Raw genomic sequence first — 14,392 nt, 5'->3', positions numbered from 1 at the left:
GCCGAGGTGGGCAGATCATGACATCAGGAAATCGAGACCATCTTGGCCAACATGGTGAAACCCCGTCTCCACTAAAATACAAAAAATTAGCCAGGTGTGGTGGCGCATGCCAGCTACTTGGGAGGCTGAGGCAGGGGAATTGCTTGAACCCGGGAGGCAGAGGTTGCAGTGAGCCAAGATAGCACTATTGTACTCCAGCCTGGCAACAGAGCAAGACACTTTCTGAAAAAAAAAAAAAAGTGTTCCAGGCAGAGGGCACAGCCTGTGCAAAAGCCTTGAGGCAGGACCATGCTGGTGAGTAGGAGGCACACAGAGGGGAAGCTCCTGTGGCTGGAGCAGAGAAGGGGAGGGCAGGGAGGAGGGAGGTCATGGAGGAGGGAGGTCAGGGAGGACAGAGGGCAGGGGGGAGGGAAGGCAGGAAGGAGGGAAAAGGGGAGTTTTCGGGGCTGCACCACACAGGCACTGAGAGGGCATGGGGGGCACTTTCTCTTTATTTTTTGAGACGGAGTTTCACTCTTGTTGCCCAGGCTGGAGTGCAATGACATGATCTTGGCTCACTGCAACCTCTGCTTCCTGGGTTCAAGCGATTCTCCTGCTTCAGCCTCCTGAGTAGCTGGGATTACAGGCACCTGCCACCACTCCTGGCCCGGGGCTTTGTCTTTTACTCAGGGTGCAGGATTTATCAGAGCAAAGAGCAAAGGTAATCATTAATCACCCCCCACCCTGTGTCGGTGACCACACGGGGGTGGCAGACCAGGCTGTCGGGATCTGCCGATCACTGGCCCAGCTGCTTTGAAGAATGTGGTCTGGTCATGGCCCCGAGGGAGGAGAGTGGGTGCCAAGCTCGCTCTGCACCTGGCATGGTCCCTCACTATCTTTTTCTTTTTTTTCTTTTTTTCTTTTTCTTTTTTTTTTTGAGGCGGAGTCTTGCTCTGTCTCCCGGACTGGAGTGCAGTGGCCGGATCTCAGCTCACTGCAAGCTCCGCCTCCCGGGTTTACGCCATTCTCCTGCCTCAGCCTCCCGAGTAGCTGGGACTACAGGCGCCCGCCACCTCGCCCAGCTGGTTTTTGTATTTTTAGTAGAGGCGGGGTTTCACCATGTTAGCCAGGATGGTCTCCATCTCCTGACCTCGTGATCCGCCCGTCTCGGCCTCCCAAAGTGCTGGGATTACAGGCTTGAGCCACCGCGCCCGGCCTTCTTTTTTTTTTTTTTGAGATGGAGTCTTGCTCTGTTGCCCAGGCTGGAGTGCAGTGGTGCGATCTCTGCTCACTGCAAGCTTCGCCTCCCGGGTTCACACCATTCTCCTATTCTCCTGCCTCAGCCTCCTGAGTAGCTGGGACTACAGGCACCTGCCACCACGCCCGGCTAATTTTTTGTATTTTTAGTACAGACGGGGTTTCACCATGTTAGCAAGGATGGTCTTGATCTCCTGACCTCAAGTGATCCACCCGCCTCGGCCTCCCAAAGTGCTGGGATTACAGGCATGAGCCACCGCGCCCGGCCTTTATTTTTTTTAAGTAGATAGGGGTTTTCACTCTGTGACCCAGGCTGGAGTGCAACAGTGCAACCACAGCTCACTGTAGCCTCGACCTCCTGGGCTGAAGCAATTCTCCTGCCTTAGCTTCGCAAAGTGTTGGGATCATAGGCATGGGCCACCACAGCTGGCCTAAAATGGTATTTAAACAAATGGAGGCCGGGCTCGGTGGCTCATGCCTGTAATCCCAGCATTTTGGGAGTCTGAGGCGAGCAGATCACCTGAGGTCAGGAGTTAGAGACCAGCCTGGCCAAATGGTGAAACCCTGTCTCTACTAAAAATATAAAATTAGCCAGGCGTGGTGACGGGTGCCTGTAATCCCGGCTATTCGGGAGGCTGAGGCAGGAGAATCACTTGAACCCGGGAGGTGGAGGTTGCAGTGAGCCAAGATTGCGCCATTGCACTCCAGCCTGGGCGACAAGAGCAAAACTCCGTCTCAAAAAATAAATAAAAATAAATAAAAAGAGGAAAGAGTGGCAGCCGGGTGCAGTGGCTGACACCTGTAATCCAGCGCTTTAGGATGCTGAGACAGGAGATTCGCTTAAGGCCAGGAATTGAAGACTAGTCTTGGCAACATAGAGAGACACCCTCTCTACCAAAAATAAAAGAAAAATCAGCCACACATGGTGGCATGCATCTGTAGTCCTAGCTACACCGGAGGCTCAGTCAGGAGGATCACTGGAGCCCGGGAGGTGGAGGCTGCGCTGAGCTATGATGGCATCATTGCAATCCAGCCTGGCAGACACAGTCAGACCCTGGCTCTAAAAAACAAAAATAACAAAGATAACAGAACGTTCACTAGCTGGCTTTAAAGCTAAAGCGCAAATCTGGAGACCATTTATTGCCCATTGTTACCTGGTTCTCACTGGAAACAATGTCATCATTTTCAAATCATGCTGGGGTCCTCTCGCCCATGTAGGAATGGCATGCTCCTGGCGGTGGGGACTGTGGGACAGCCTCGTGTGTGTTTCTCCCTGGCCTCAGGCACAGCCTGGGGGGATCCCTGTTGAGGAAACTCTCCGAGTGTCAGCTCCCCTGGCATGTTGGGCAGCCCCCAGGGTGACTGTCTGAGAGCCAGGCGCCAGGGCAGTGGCCGAGAGAGATCTGAAACCTCCATTCCCAGGCACACCCCAAACCACAGCTTGGGAGAGGGGACAGCCTTGCAGATTAATCGGGGAGGGCGGGCAGTGGGGTCCCGGCAGGCACCGACAGTGGCCTCACGAGCCAGTGCTGTCACCAGGAGGCCTGCGAGAGGGGCCCGCGTCCATGGGGAAGCGAGTGCCCACGTGGAAGTGGGCTCAGGGCACCTGGGCTGCAAGCCACGCGGCGCGCACAGAGTCCCTTCATGTCCCGTTCTGCCGCCAGGGGGCACTGCGGCCCCACGCAGCCCTGCAGTACCCGCGGCCCTTGGCTGGGGAGCTCCTGAGACCCCTGCCGGCAGCGCTTGCCGCAGATGTCAATCACAGAAGGCACCGCATCACTGAAGCGTCCGGCCGGCCCAGGCTCCGCTGGGTCCTTGGTATGCCGTCGGTGTTCAATAAGCACTTGCTGCAGAAATGTCTGAAGGAAGAAAGGGGGCTAGGGAAGGGCTCCGGGAAAGAGTAACTCCCGTGTCACAGCTGGGAGGGGTTTCGAGGGCGCCATTCACTGAGGGGGAAACTGAGGCCGGAGAGGGGCTGCACCTGGCCTGGGGTCACCTGCAAGATCAGGGGCCGAGTCCACCGGTGTCCTGCACCCCTCGCCGACTCCCTCTGCCTCAGCTGCCTCCTTGCCCTTCATTCTCTCTGGCTGCTCCCTGCCTGGTGGGGGCGGCTTGTCCGTGCCCAGTGGTCAGCGCGGACCCACGGACCCCAGGCATCCCAGGCCCCAGAGAGAAATGCAACCACTGGTCCCACACAGAGCGGTTTGTCCCAGGTGGCAGCGTGAGCCATCCATCAGGAGTGAGAGGCAGAGGGCTGGCACCCCACAGGGGAGGGTTTACTGAGTGAACTTGTGACACCCCCTAGTACACACACAGCCCATGTCGGCCCTCCTGGTTGCAGAAGAACATGGCGGGCTGGCAGCCCACAGACAGCAGCGGCTCTCACCTGCCTCCTCAGCTGGGGAGGGGTTCCCAGGGTGGGCGTGAGAAAGTATGTGGCAGTTGGGGGAGGCTCAGGACCTACCAAAGCCCCATTCATTCCCCACCTGCTCCTATCCTCATCTGCTCCCTGCCCTCACCCCACACAGGGTCAGACGTGCAGGGAGGAGGTGAGGCTGGGCCGGGAGGAGGGGTGGGGTGCGTGGGAACATGTGTGTCTACCCATGAGTAAAATGGAGACGGGGTTCTACCAGCGTGTCCCTGAGTCTCTGTGACCGACTGCATGTGACTGGGGTGTTTAAAAAAAAAGTGCTGCCGGGCGCGGTGGCTCAAGCCTGTAATCCCAGCACTTTGGGAGGCCGAGACGGGCGGATCACGAGGTCAGGAGATCGAGACCATCCTGGCTAACACGGTGAAACCCCATCTCTACTAAAAACTACAAAAAACTAGCCGGGCGAGGTGGCGGGCGCCTGTAGTCCCAGCTACTCCGGAGGCTGAGGCAGGAGAATAGTGTGAACCCGGGAGGCGGAGCTTGCGGTGAGCTGAGATCCGGCCACAGCACTCCAGCCTGGGTGACAGAGCAAGATTCCGTCTCAAAAAAAATAAAAAATAAAAAATAAAAAAATAAAAAAAAAGTGCTTTGCAGCCATAAAAAAGAATGAGTTCATGTCCTTTACAGGGACATGGACGAAGCTGGAAGCCATCATTCTCAGCAAACGAACACAGGAATAGAAAACCAAACACCGCTTGCTCTCCCTCATAAGTGGGAGTTGAACAACGAGAACACATGGACACAGGGAGGGGAACATCACACACCGGGTCCTTTGTGCGGTGGGGGCCAAGGGGAGGGAGAGCATTAGGACAAATACCTAATGCATGCGGGGCTTAAAACCTAGATGACGGGTTGATGGGTGTCACAAACCACCATGGCACATGGATACTAATGTAATAAACCTGCACATTCTGCACATGTATCCCAGAACTTAAAGTAATTTTTTTTAAAGTGCTTGTAAAAATTAAAGAGGAATAAAAGGGGGGTGAACAGCCAGTATGATAGTGCATGCCTGAAATTCCAGTGCTTCGGGAGGCTGAGGCAGGAGGATCATTTGAGGCCAGCAGTTGGAGAACAGTGTGGACAACATAGCAAGACCCCCATCTCTACAAAAAATTTAAAAGGTAGCCGGGCATGGTGATTCACACCTGTAGTTCCAGCTGCTGTAGAGGCTAAGGTGGAAGGATCGCTTGAGCCCAGGAATTCGAGGCTGCAGTGAGCTATGATTGCACCACTGCACTTCAGCCTAGGTGACAGAACAAGGCTGTGTCTCAAAAAAAAAAAAAAAAAAAAAAAAAAAGAGGAGGGGAGGGGTGAGCATATTGACGGGCAAAAATCCAGCCAGAAATGCTGAGGCTGAAAAGATTGTCTCTGAGTTTCCTGGTAGCCAGGGAAAAAGGGGAAATTGGTGCGTTACAGTGCCTGGTTAGGCATGTCTTCTAAGGGGCATGCCTGTTTGTGACAGTGTCTCTGCCCTTCACACATGAGGGTGTGTGTGAGTAGCTGAGAGGAGAGACAGCACAGAGTCTGGGAAGTAAACAGATGAGTTTCCGGGTACCCAGGGCAGCAGGGTGTCATGCTCGTTCATGACAGTGTCTCCAAGCCAGTGTGACGCAAAAAGAATGAAAGCAGAGTTAAACTTTGTGAGTATAAATAGCTATGAGCGGCCGGGCGCGGTGGCTCAAGCCTGTAATCCCAGCACTTTGGGAGGCCGAGACGGGCGGATCACGAGGTCAGGAGATCGAGACCATCCTGGCTAACACGGTGAAACCCCGTCTCTACTAAAAACTACAAAAAACTAGCCGGGTGGGGTGGCGGGCACCTGTAGTCCCAGCTACTGGAGAGGCTGAGGCAGAAGAATGGCGTAAACCCGGGAGGCGGAGCTTGCAGTGAGCTGAGATCTGGCCACTGCAGTCTAGCCTGGGTGACAGAGTGAGACTGTCTCAAAAAAAAAAAAAAAAAAGCTATGAGCTTCCTGGCAGCCAAGAAGAGAGGCGAAATAAGTCAGAGTCTCTTCAGTATCTCCTCACCAGTGCCTGCCGGCTTGTGACAGTGACTCCGACTGCATGCAGAGGTGTCTAAGTGTGTGCGGGAGGGAGTCACATAGCTGCACAGGTGGGACATATTTCAGAGCTGCCTGGAAGCCAGGGTGAGAGGGGAAATACGCCGACCTTGAGACTGGTCAGATGTATCTTTCTTGCTGTGTGTGGCCAGGGCTCCTGCGGGGGCTCAGATAGGACAGCGTCGGGCAGTCAGGCGTATGCGGCTGTCCTCCGCGGGGCTCCAGGGCCGGGCGTAGCCGGCATGGGGCAGCAGCAGCCGGTCCTGTGTGCCGTTGGGGCTCACAAGGCGCTGGACAGCCAGCAGGTAGTCCCGGTGGGGTGCCAGCATCGGGCAGGGGCAGTGGCCTGGCGCCCACACGTACTCGCGGGCCCGCAGTGGCGAGCGGTTCTTGTAGACGAGCTGTATGCGCACCTCGTAGCGGGTCTCCTGGGCCTGGCGGTGGCGGCTCAGCACTCGGGCCTGGAACACTGTTGGGGTTGTGCTGAGCTGGCTGGCTGCTCAACTGCGCAAATCTCCACGCCCCACCCACATTGCCAGAAGAGGGGCTGAGGGTCAGGTGGGACCTCGGGATCTATAGGAACTGGAGTCAGGATCACGTGAGGGATCCATGAGTGGTTAGGGTCAAGAGGCAAATTAGGGTCAGAAGAAGGGGTCAAGGGTAAAGTCAGATTAGGGTCAGAGGTCAGTAGGAGGCCAGGTTAGTCGGGGCCAAGTGAGGGTACGGGTCGGGGGTCTCACCAAAGTCACTGCCGCAATAGTGGAGCAGTCGGTGGGCGCGGCCTCGGGTGTCAGGGCAGGGTGGGCAAGGGTCTGTGGGGTGGGCGGTGCTGTGAGGGGCAGAGGCCTCCGCCCCCACTCATTCCCCACCCTGGCTGTCCCCACCTCACCTGGGGCCAGGGTTGGGGTCCGTGCAGGGATGACAGCAGGGGCTGCGGGGGGCTGAGGCTCCACCTCCCGGGGCTGCGGCTGCCACAGGGGCCAGCCCAGGGCCTGCACCCGAGCCTGGAAGGGACTGTAGCGCTCCTGAGGGAGCCAGAACTCAAACTCGATGCCGGGGTTGGGCTCCTGCAGGAGGACCTGGAGCAGGGGAGGGCAGGCAGGGAGCTTCGCCAGAGGCTGGGGTTGCCTCCTCCCTCTGATCCTATGACCCCAGCCTCCCCGCTTTGACCCTGTCTGTCCCCAGCCTCCCTCCTCTGATGCTCTGTCCCCCGCTGATCTCCTGACCCCGTCCCCCCCCCCCCCCCCCTGATGCACTGTCCCCAGCCACTCCCCTCTGACCCCAGACTCCCCCTTCTGGCCCCAGTCACCCTCACTCTGACCCTCTGTTCCCAGCGTTTCCCCTGTCCGCAGCCAACCCCCTCTGACCCTGTCCCCAACCTCCCCCCTCTAAACCTGTCACCAGCCTTACCCTCTGACACTGTCCCCAGCTGACTCCCTTTGACCTTGTCCCCAGCCTCCCGTCTGACCCTCTGTTCCCATCCGACCCCCTCTGACACCGTGTCACCAAACTCCCTGCCATGACCCTGTCCCCAGCCGACACCCTCTGACTCTGTCACCAGCCTCCCCTCTCTGACCTTGTCCCCAACTGCCCCCCTCTGACCCTCTTGGAGGTCCAGCGGCACCTGTAGGAGCAGGTTGTGGGAGGTGGGCCCGGCTGCTTGCAAGGTCTCCTGGGGTCCCGTGTCACGGGTGTAGACCACATGCGTGCCAGCCGCCTCGTAGGTCCCCGGCGGGCTGACCGCCCAGTCCCCGTTAAGCACGTAGCGCCCATCGCCCCCCATCAGAGCTGCAAGGGAACAGTCAGCCCTCAGGAACCTGTCCGTCTGGTCTCCCAGACCCCGGGGTCCCCTCCTCAGGCCTCAGTCTCCCCATCTGTAAACAGGGACAACCGCCCACGGGCGGCCTGCAGGGTGCCTCCCGCCTCACACCCTAGGATACCCAGGTGGTTGCGGCTCCGGTGCGCCACGCGGATGTGTCTGGCGCCCTCGGGGATCAGGGTCACGTTCCAGTACCCAGCGAAGGCACCTGGGTGGGAGGGTAAAAGGGTGTTGGGGTGCCAGTGGGGGTGTATTTGAGCGATGACTTGAAGATGAAATGAGCTACTGAGGGTAAGACAGCTGGCCAGGGTCCTGGGAACCGGAAAACCCTTCGTAAAAGGTTGGAGTTACAATTACTATTGCTTCAGTGGGGCAGGGAAAGCGTTAAAACCCCATCTGTTCTGGGGGAGGGAGGGACAATCTGTCAGTAGCCAATCAGGATGAGGAGAAAGGGGGGCAGGGCCGCACACTGGCCAATCAGCACGGAAATTTGCTTCCGGGCCACAGCTTGTTAAAGGGCCCGCTCTGACGTGTGTGCAGGGAGGACGAGGCAGGCAGTCACCGGCGTCACGAAACACGCGCTGCACGAAAAGGCACGAGTCGTTGGCGCCTCCACAGCGGCCGCAGCGGTCCTCGAGGGCACCAGAGCCCAGCAACCCATCACAGCCGGGGCTCTAAAGGGTGAAGGACAGGCGTGGCGTCATTGCATTGACGCTGGGAGGGCCAGGACCTGGGGAAAGGGCAGTGCCTGGGAGCAAGAAGACAAGGCCCGGAGGGAAGATGGGGTGGAGCCTAGGGAGGAGCAGGACCTGGAGGGAGGAGGATGGGCGTGGTGCCCAGGGGGTGGGTGCCTAAGGTGGGGCTGGGGGCGAGGCCTGGAAGGGGAGGGGAAGGGGTGCAGTCTAGGGAAGGGGTGGAGGCTAATGGTAGGGTGGAGGTGGAGCCTAGGGAGGAGGCTGTGGGTAGAGCCTGAGTGGGAGGTGGACGGGGCCTGGCGAGTCCTTACAAGGCAGCGTCCAGCCACGCAGACCCCCTGGGCACCTGGGCTGCAGGCGGTGCCATCCAGGACGCGGCCGAAGCTGTGGTAGAAGGCGTGCCCCTCGGCCAGGCAGTTTAGGTCACACTGGTTGGGCGCTGAGAGCAGGAGGAGTCAGAGTTCAGGGACCCCTATTCGAGTTCCAGGCCCCCTCTAACAAACTTCATCAGGCAACCATCACCTTGGGCAGATGAAGCCCAGAGATTCAGCCAAAGCCACACATTGAGGCTGAGGCAGAGGGTAGGTCGGTAGGTGCTCTGCCTCCAGCAAGCTAGGACTCCCAGGCAAGTATCCTGGGGCTGCATTCATTCATTCATTCATAGTCTTTATATGAGGAGTCCTTACATACTATTCATTTTTAACACCATTACTCATTCTTCATTCCACTGAATACCTACTGTTTTCCAGACACTGTTCTAAGCTCTAGGATACAGAAGCAAGAACTCTATCAGTGTGCAGATGGATGACCTTAAAAAAGGCCAGGCGTGGTGGCTCACACCTGTAATCCCAGCACATTGGGAGGCTGAGGTGGGCAGATCTCCTGAGGCCAGGAGTTCAAGACCAGCCTGGGCAACATGGCGAGACCCCATCTCTACCAAAAATACAACAACAAAAAATTAGCCGGGCTTGGTGGTGGGAGCCTGTAACTCCAGCTACTCCAGAGGCTGAGGCAGGAGAATCGCTTGAAACAGGGAGGTGGAGGCTGCAGTGAGCCAAGATCATGCCACTGCACTCCAGCCTGGGTGACAGAGCGAGACTCCATCTCAAAAAAAAAAAAAAGAAAGAAAGAAGATCTGAGCAACTGGCCCAAGCACCTAGCACGTGCCCAATGAAGTGTGTGTCCAGTACTGACTGGACTGAGTCCCGCACAACTGAGATGTGTCGCTGGTCCTCCCTGGGCCTCAGTTTCCCCTTCTGCCTGGAAGTGGGGCAAAAATGGGCTGTCTGATCATACACACAGTCTGACAGCCCTGATCTCTACTCCCTCTTCTCTCCAGCTCCTTTTGGCTCCCATTTCCCTGAGTCTGGCTGGTGGACCCTGCCTGGAACGGATCCTGGGCTGGCCCCAGTGGGCCTCTGTGAGGGTGGGATCACAGCAGGTTTCCTCCAATTCTTGGAAGGAAGGAAGGAAGGAAGGAAGGAGGGAGGGAGGGAAGGAAAGAAGGAAGGAAATGAGGTTGATGGATGGCACTTTGTCCATTCTAGGCTTTTCTTCTATCTGTGTCTGCCTTCCCCATGGCGTGTGAAGCTGCCTGTCTCGCTGAAATCTGGAGGCTTTCTGCCCCGGGCACATAGTTATATAACTTGCTATTTTCAGCTCAATGCAGCAACATTTCCTGCTACTGGGATAAGTTTGAGAACTTACAGCTCTAAGTCAAACCTCAGTTGGAATCCTCAGAATGAACCCTGCTTCCCTCTGCCCCTGTTTCACGCCTAACATATGCTGTTTCTGTTTCACTTCACCAACTCCTACATATCCTTCAAAACCCTAGTGCTAATACCCTCGTCTCTTTGCAACCCTCCAAGTACCTCTCCTTAAGAGTAATGAGTTGTTCACTCTGGACCAATTCTGACCACAGGAGACCAGGCTACTCACCCCCATGGAAGGGCACCCACTGGTAGGTCTTCTGGGTGCCCAGGACAGGGCGGCCATTGTACAGGGCACACTGTAGGTCTCGGAAGGGCACAGCTCCTGGGGGGCAGTCCTAGCGACAGCGATAGGTGAGCCAGAGGCTGGGACAACCCAAGGGGCAGGTGGCAGGCTTCAGGCAGCCTGGGGTGGGAGGGTGGTCTGAGAGGTGGGCAGGACTTACTGGCAACTGGCAGAGGCGGTACTCATGGGAGTCTCCCCAGCACGGGTCTTCCCCAGGAAGCCTGCAGGGAGCCAGAGTGTGGCGAGAACCCCCAGGGACCCCCTCCTGGGGCTGGCCTTCCACCCTCCGCCCCCGCCAACCCCACCCACATTCCAGCGGGATCAGCAGGATTAAAGGGCACAGCATGTGTGGGCAGGCCGAGGGTGTGGCCAGGGGCTGGGCTGGGCCAGCGGGGGAGGAGGGGCAGGAGGGACCCCCTACCAGCACCGGCCAGCTCACCGGAGGCAGCGCCGGCTGCGCACGGAGACACCACGCCCGCAGGAGCTGGAGCAGCGGGTCCAGGACACCCACGGGGTCCACTCACCCGGACCCTACTTGGGGAGACAGAGGCACGGTCAGCCTGGGTGACCCCACAGTGCTGGCTGGGTCCCCATGCTGGTGACCCCACAGTGCTGGCTGGGTCCCCATGCCCCCCCTTACCTGAGCACCGACCCCCAAACCGCAGTTCAGCAGGGCCCACAGGAGGAGCAGGAGGTTCTGGAAGAGGCGGGGCCTGGGGAAAAGAGGGGCTGAGTCCATGGAGCCACCAGCAGAGACACAGAGTTGTGTCCCGGCTCTGTCCTGACTGGCTGTGTGATCTTGGACAGTAACGAAACCTCTCTGAGCCCTACTTCTCCTCTCTGAAAAACAGGGTAATAGAGCCTCCCTTACAGGAAAGTTGAGGGGTCCCGTGGATCAGGTAAAGACGACAGGAGGCATGGAGCCCGGTGTGGAGAGGAAAAACTCAGAATGTCATCTGCAATTATTGTTGTTGTTGTTTGTTTTTGAGATGGAGTCTCGCTCTGTCGCCCAGGCTAGAGTGCAGGGGTGCAATCTCGGCTCACTGCAACCCTCTCCTCAAGTGATTCTCCTGCCTCAGCATCCCTAGAAGCTGGGATTACAGGTGCCCGCCACCACACCCGACTACTTTTTGTAGTTTTAGTAGAGACAGGGTTTCACCATCTTAGCCAGGTTGGTCTCAAACTTCTGACCTCAAGTGATCCACCCGCTTAGGCCTCCCAAAGTGCTAGGATTATAGGCATGAACCACTGTGCCCAGCTTGCAATATCATTGATACATGTATTGTGCTATAATGTACACAGTAGGAGCTTAATCGATGCTTGATGATTGGCGGGATCATTCAAGAATAGTACACAGGTGCCTCCTAGGACTGGGGCCCCCTCCTCATCGTCCCCACCATCACTGCTTCTACCTTTCCGTGTGGACTGAGGCCAGCCACTCCACTCTCCCAGGCCTCAGTTTCCCCATCTGTGCAATGGGGGCCGAGTGGATTCAGTCCATGATTCTGTGACACTATGCAGAAGGTGCGGCCAGCAGGGGCTGGATTAGGAGTTGGGTCCCTGGAAGAGGCCCCCAGCTGCACCGCGGCCCCAGGGCTCCCTCAGCTTCCACACAGCAGAGATTCCCCCGGATTGGGGATGGGACAGGGAGGGGTGACCTGGCCTGGGTCCAGTTGGTGCCTCATGGCCTCATCAGCGGAGGGGGTGGGACTGAGCACCAGGGCAGCCGGTGGAGGGAAGGGGCCGCTGCTGAGGCTGGAGCAGGGAAGGGGAGGAGGCTGACTGCCTCTCTGGGCCTTAGTTTCTCCATCTGTCAGGCAGGGATGAAGTCACTTGCCATCCACACCCTCCTCGTGACCCCGGCCTGCAGGGAGAAAGGGGAGGAGAGGGAAGGGAAGCAGCTGCCAAGTGAGCCAGGACGTCCCGCTGCCAGCAGAGCATGAAGGCAGGCGGGTGAGCCCGGGCCCAGGCACCAGCTGAAGGAGGCTGGGTCCCACCCGGACCTTGTTTCCCTGGCTCTCAGGCCCCACTGGCTCTGGCATTTGGACCTCTGGGGCACCAAGGGTCTGGGGTCCTGGGTGTCTCCAGGTGCTGAGACAGCTGTCTGGTCAGCTGCATCGGTGCCCCTCTGAGCCCAGAGCCTGGGCTGGCCCAGGAAGCAGGAAGAACTCTGCATCGGAAAGTTAAAACAAGGGGAGGGGGGCCGGGCGTGGTGGCTCAGGCCTGTAATCCCAGCACTTTGGGAGGCCGAGGCCAGTGGATCACCTGAGGTGTTTGAGACAGCCTGACCAACATGGTAAAACCCCATCTGTACTAAAATACAAAAATTAGCCAGGTGTGGTGGTGCACGCCTGTAATCCCAGCTACTTGGGAGGCCTGAGGCAGGAGAATCGCTTGAACCCAGGAGGCGGAGGTTGCAATGAGTTGAGATGGGGCCACTGCACTCCAGCCTGGCGACAGAGCCAGACTCCATCTCAAAAACAAACAACCACCAAAAAATCAGGGGGAGGGGTCTTCACCTTCTGACAACCCCCACCAGACTCTGAGCCTGGCTTGAGGAGTGGGGGTCTAGGTGGTGAAAAGTGGGGGGCTACAAGGACCACCCTACCCCCTCCTCAATGAGCCCTCCCCAGAATCAAGGCCCCTCCTCGTGTGGGCTGCAGCCCGGAGTGGCAGTGGGATCTCAAGGCAAGCCGCACCTCTGGGCCTCAGTTTCCCCCGGAGAAAGTAGGGGGATAGGAAGAAGGACTTACCGACTGCGCCGAGCCCAGGCAGCGCGTCCTGGCTCCCTGAGCGGCCCCAGGGCGAGCGGAAGCGGCCGGGCCCGAGGTGCCGGGCGGGTGCGAGACTGGGGCGGCCCCTCCCACCGCGGCCTCCGCAGGCGCGCCCAGGCCCGGGTCAGGAGGGGCGGCGGCCCCGGGCGCCCTCGCGCGGCGGGCGCGGATCTGCGGCAGGGGACTGCCGAAGCGCAGGGGTCCCGGAGCCGCGGGCTAGTGTCGGGCGCCCGGGTCCCGGTGACCTTGGCAGTCTCGGGCGGGGGCGCGGCGCGGGGACTGACCGCCTCCCTCTACCCTGGGGCTGCTATTCCGGGCGCCGCGCTCAGGGCCTGGGAATGTGCGCGAACCGAGGTCACCCGCTCTGGGTCTGGGAGTCCCAGGCGCTGCCCCTGCCCCACCGACGCCCGGATTGCGTCCCGCCGGGGTCCCCGTCCCCAGTCACAGCTCCCTCCCCTGGTCCTGCCCCTCACCCCTCCCGCGGGGGGGTCGCCCTGCTCGTGGATGGGGACTTCCGTGCGCCTGGGCTCCTATCCGGGGGTTCCCCGACCCAGGTCCCGGCCACCCCCAGCGCAGGGCCCCAGCGCACTGGGGAGAAGCTCGGCCCCGGGGGCCGCGCACGGGGGGCGGGGAGACCCTCCCAGCTGGCGCATTCCCGGGCGCTGCTGTCACCAGGGGACGCGCCCCACCCCACCTCCTGCCCTCCCTGCCGGGTCCCGGGGCTGCCAGCGGGGCTTCAGAGCCAGACCTGGGTCCAGGTCGTCCCTCTCCCTCACAGCCGCGGCCCCACTCTCTCCAGCCTCAGTTTCCCCATCCCAGCAGTGGGCCCGGCAGGGGTCTCCACCGCGAACCTTCCATCTGGAACCCGGCTCCGTGCGGACGCGCAACGCGAGGGAGCACCCCAGCAGTCCCCTACCGCACCCTTTCCTGCCGGGAGTGTCTGCGCCGCCCTGTGCCCACCCACGCAGGAATGAGACCAGGCCCTGGGTTCTGGGCTCCAACAGCTTCTGGTGTTGCCCGACGGGGCCCCCTGGCGGGCGGGGTGAAGGGCTGAGTCACTAAAGGAGGGGGCGGGGGGACTGCCCTTCCGCTCCCTGGGCTCCACCCAGACTCGGACTGAGCACCCCCTCCTCCAGGAAGCCCACCTGGCTGTCCCACAGCGCTGACCAGAGAGGTTTGCTGGGGACATACAGGGTGCTGCTGGTTCAACTCAGTCAGCCCTCCAGCCTGTAGCATGTCACAGCAGAGCCACCCATATGCTATTTATTGAGCACCTACTGTGTGCACAGCTGTGAACAACCCAGCCAGTCCCAGGCCAGCAGGTAAGGCAGCATCCCCGGAGTGTATAACCCCACCTTCTGACCTGGACTATTGAAGAAA

The 14,392-nt window shown here is 59.3% G+C and overlaps 1 protein-coding gene across 8 annotated transcripts; it reads right to left on the bottom strand.

The window, feature by feature from the left end:
* Positions 1-5,584: 5,584 nt before the first annotated feature.
* Positions 5,585-14,024, bottom strand: ADAMTSL5 (ADAMTS like 5). 8 transcript variants are annotated; one of them, XM_023183660.2, is made up of 13 exons: positions 13,761-14,024; positions 11,651-12,408; positions 10,879-10,951; positions 10,678-10,769; positions 10,399-10,459; positions 10,182-10,290; positions 8,555-8,682; positions 8,111-8,222; positions 7,670-7,756; positions 7,354-7,517; positions 6,619-6,808; positions 6,470-6,541; positions 5,585-6,198 (listed from the first exon to the last, which is right to left on the bottom strand). In XM_023183660.2, the coding sequence occupies exons 2-13, from the start codon at positions 11,704-11,706 to the stop codon at positions 5,897-5,899; spliced, it is 1,446 nt and encodes a 481-aa protein (XP_023039428.1). In that variant the 5' UTR covers positions 11,707-12,408; positions 13,761-14,024; the 3' UTR covers positions 5,585-5,896. The 8 variants fall into 8 exon arrangements, 7 of the variants coding, with proteins under 7 accessions (XP_023039428.1, XP_023039430.1, XP_023039427.1 ...); XM_023183662.2 differs by having other exon boundaries at positions 11,651-12,102; XM_023183659.2 differs by lacking the exon at positions 13,761-14,024 and adding an exon at positions 12,992-13,125 and having other exon boundaries at positions 11,651-12,102.
* Positions 14,025-14,392: the final 368 nt, after the last annotated feature.

Source organism: Piliocolobus tephrosceles, chromosome 21 (genome assembly GCF_002776525.5).
Source record: "Piliocolobus tephrosceles isolate RC106 chromosome 21, ASM277652v3, whole genome shotgun sequence".
Classification (NCBI taxonomy): Eukaryota; Metazoa; Chordata; class Mammalia; order Primates; family Cercopithecidae; genus Piliocolobus; species Piliocolobus tephrosceles.
This window is presented reverse-complemented; position numbering and strand designations above follow the sequence as displayed.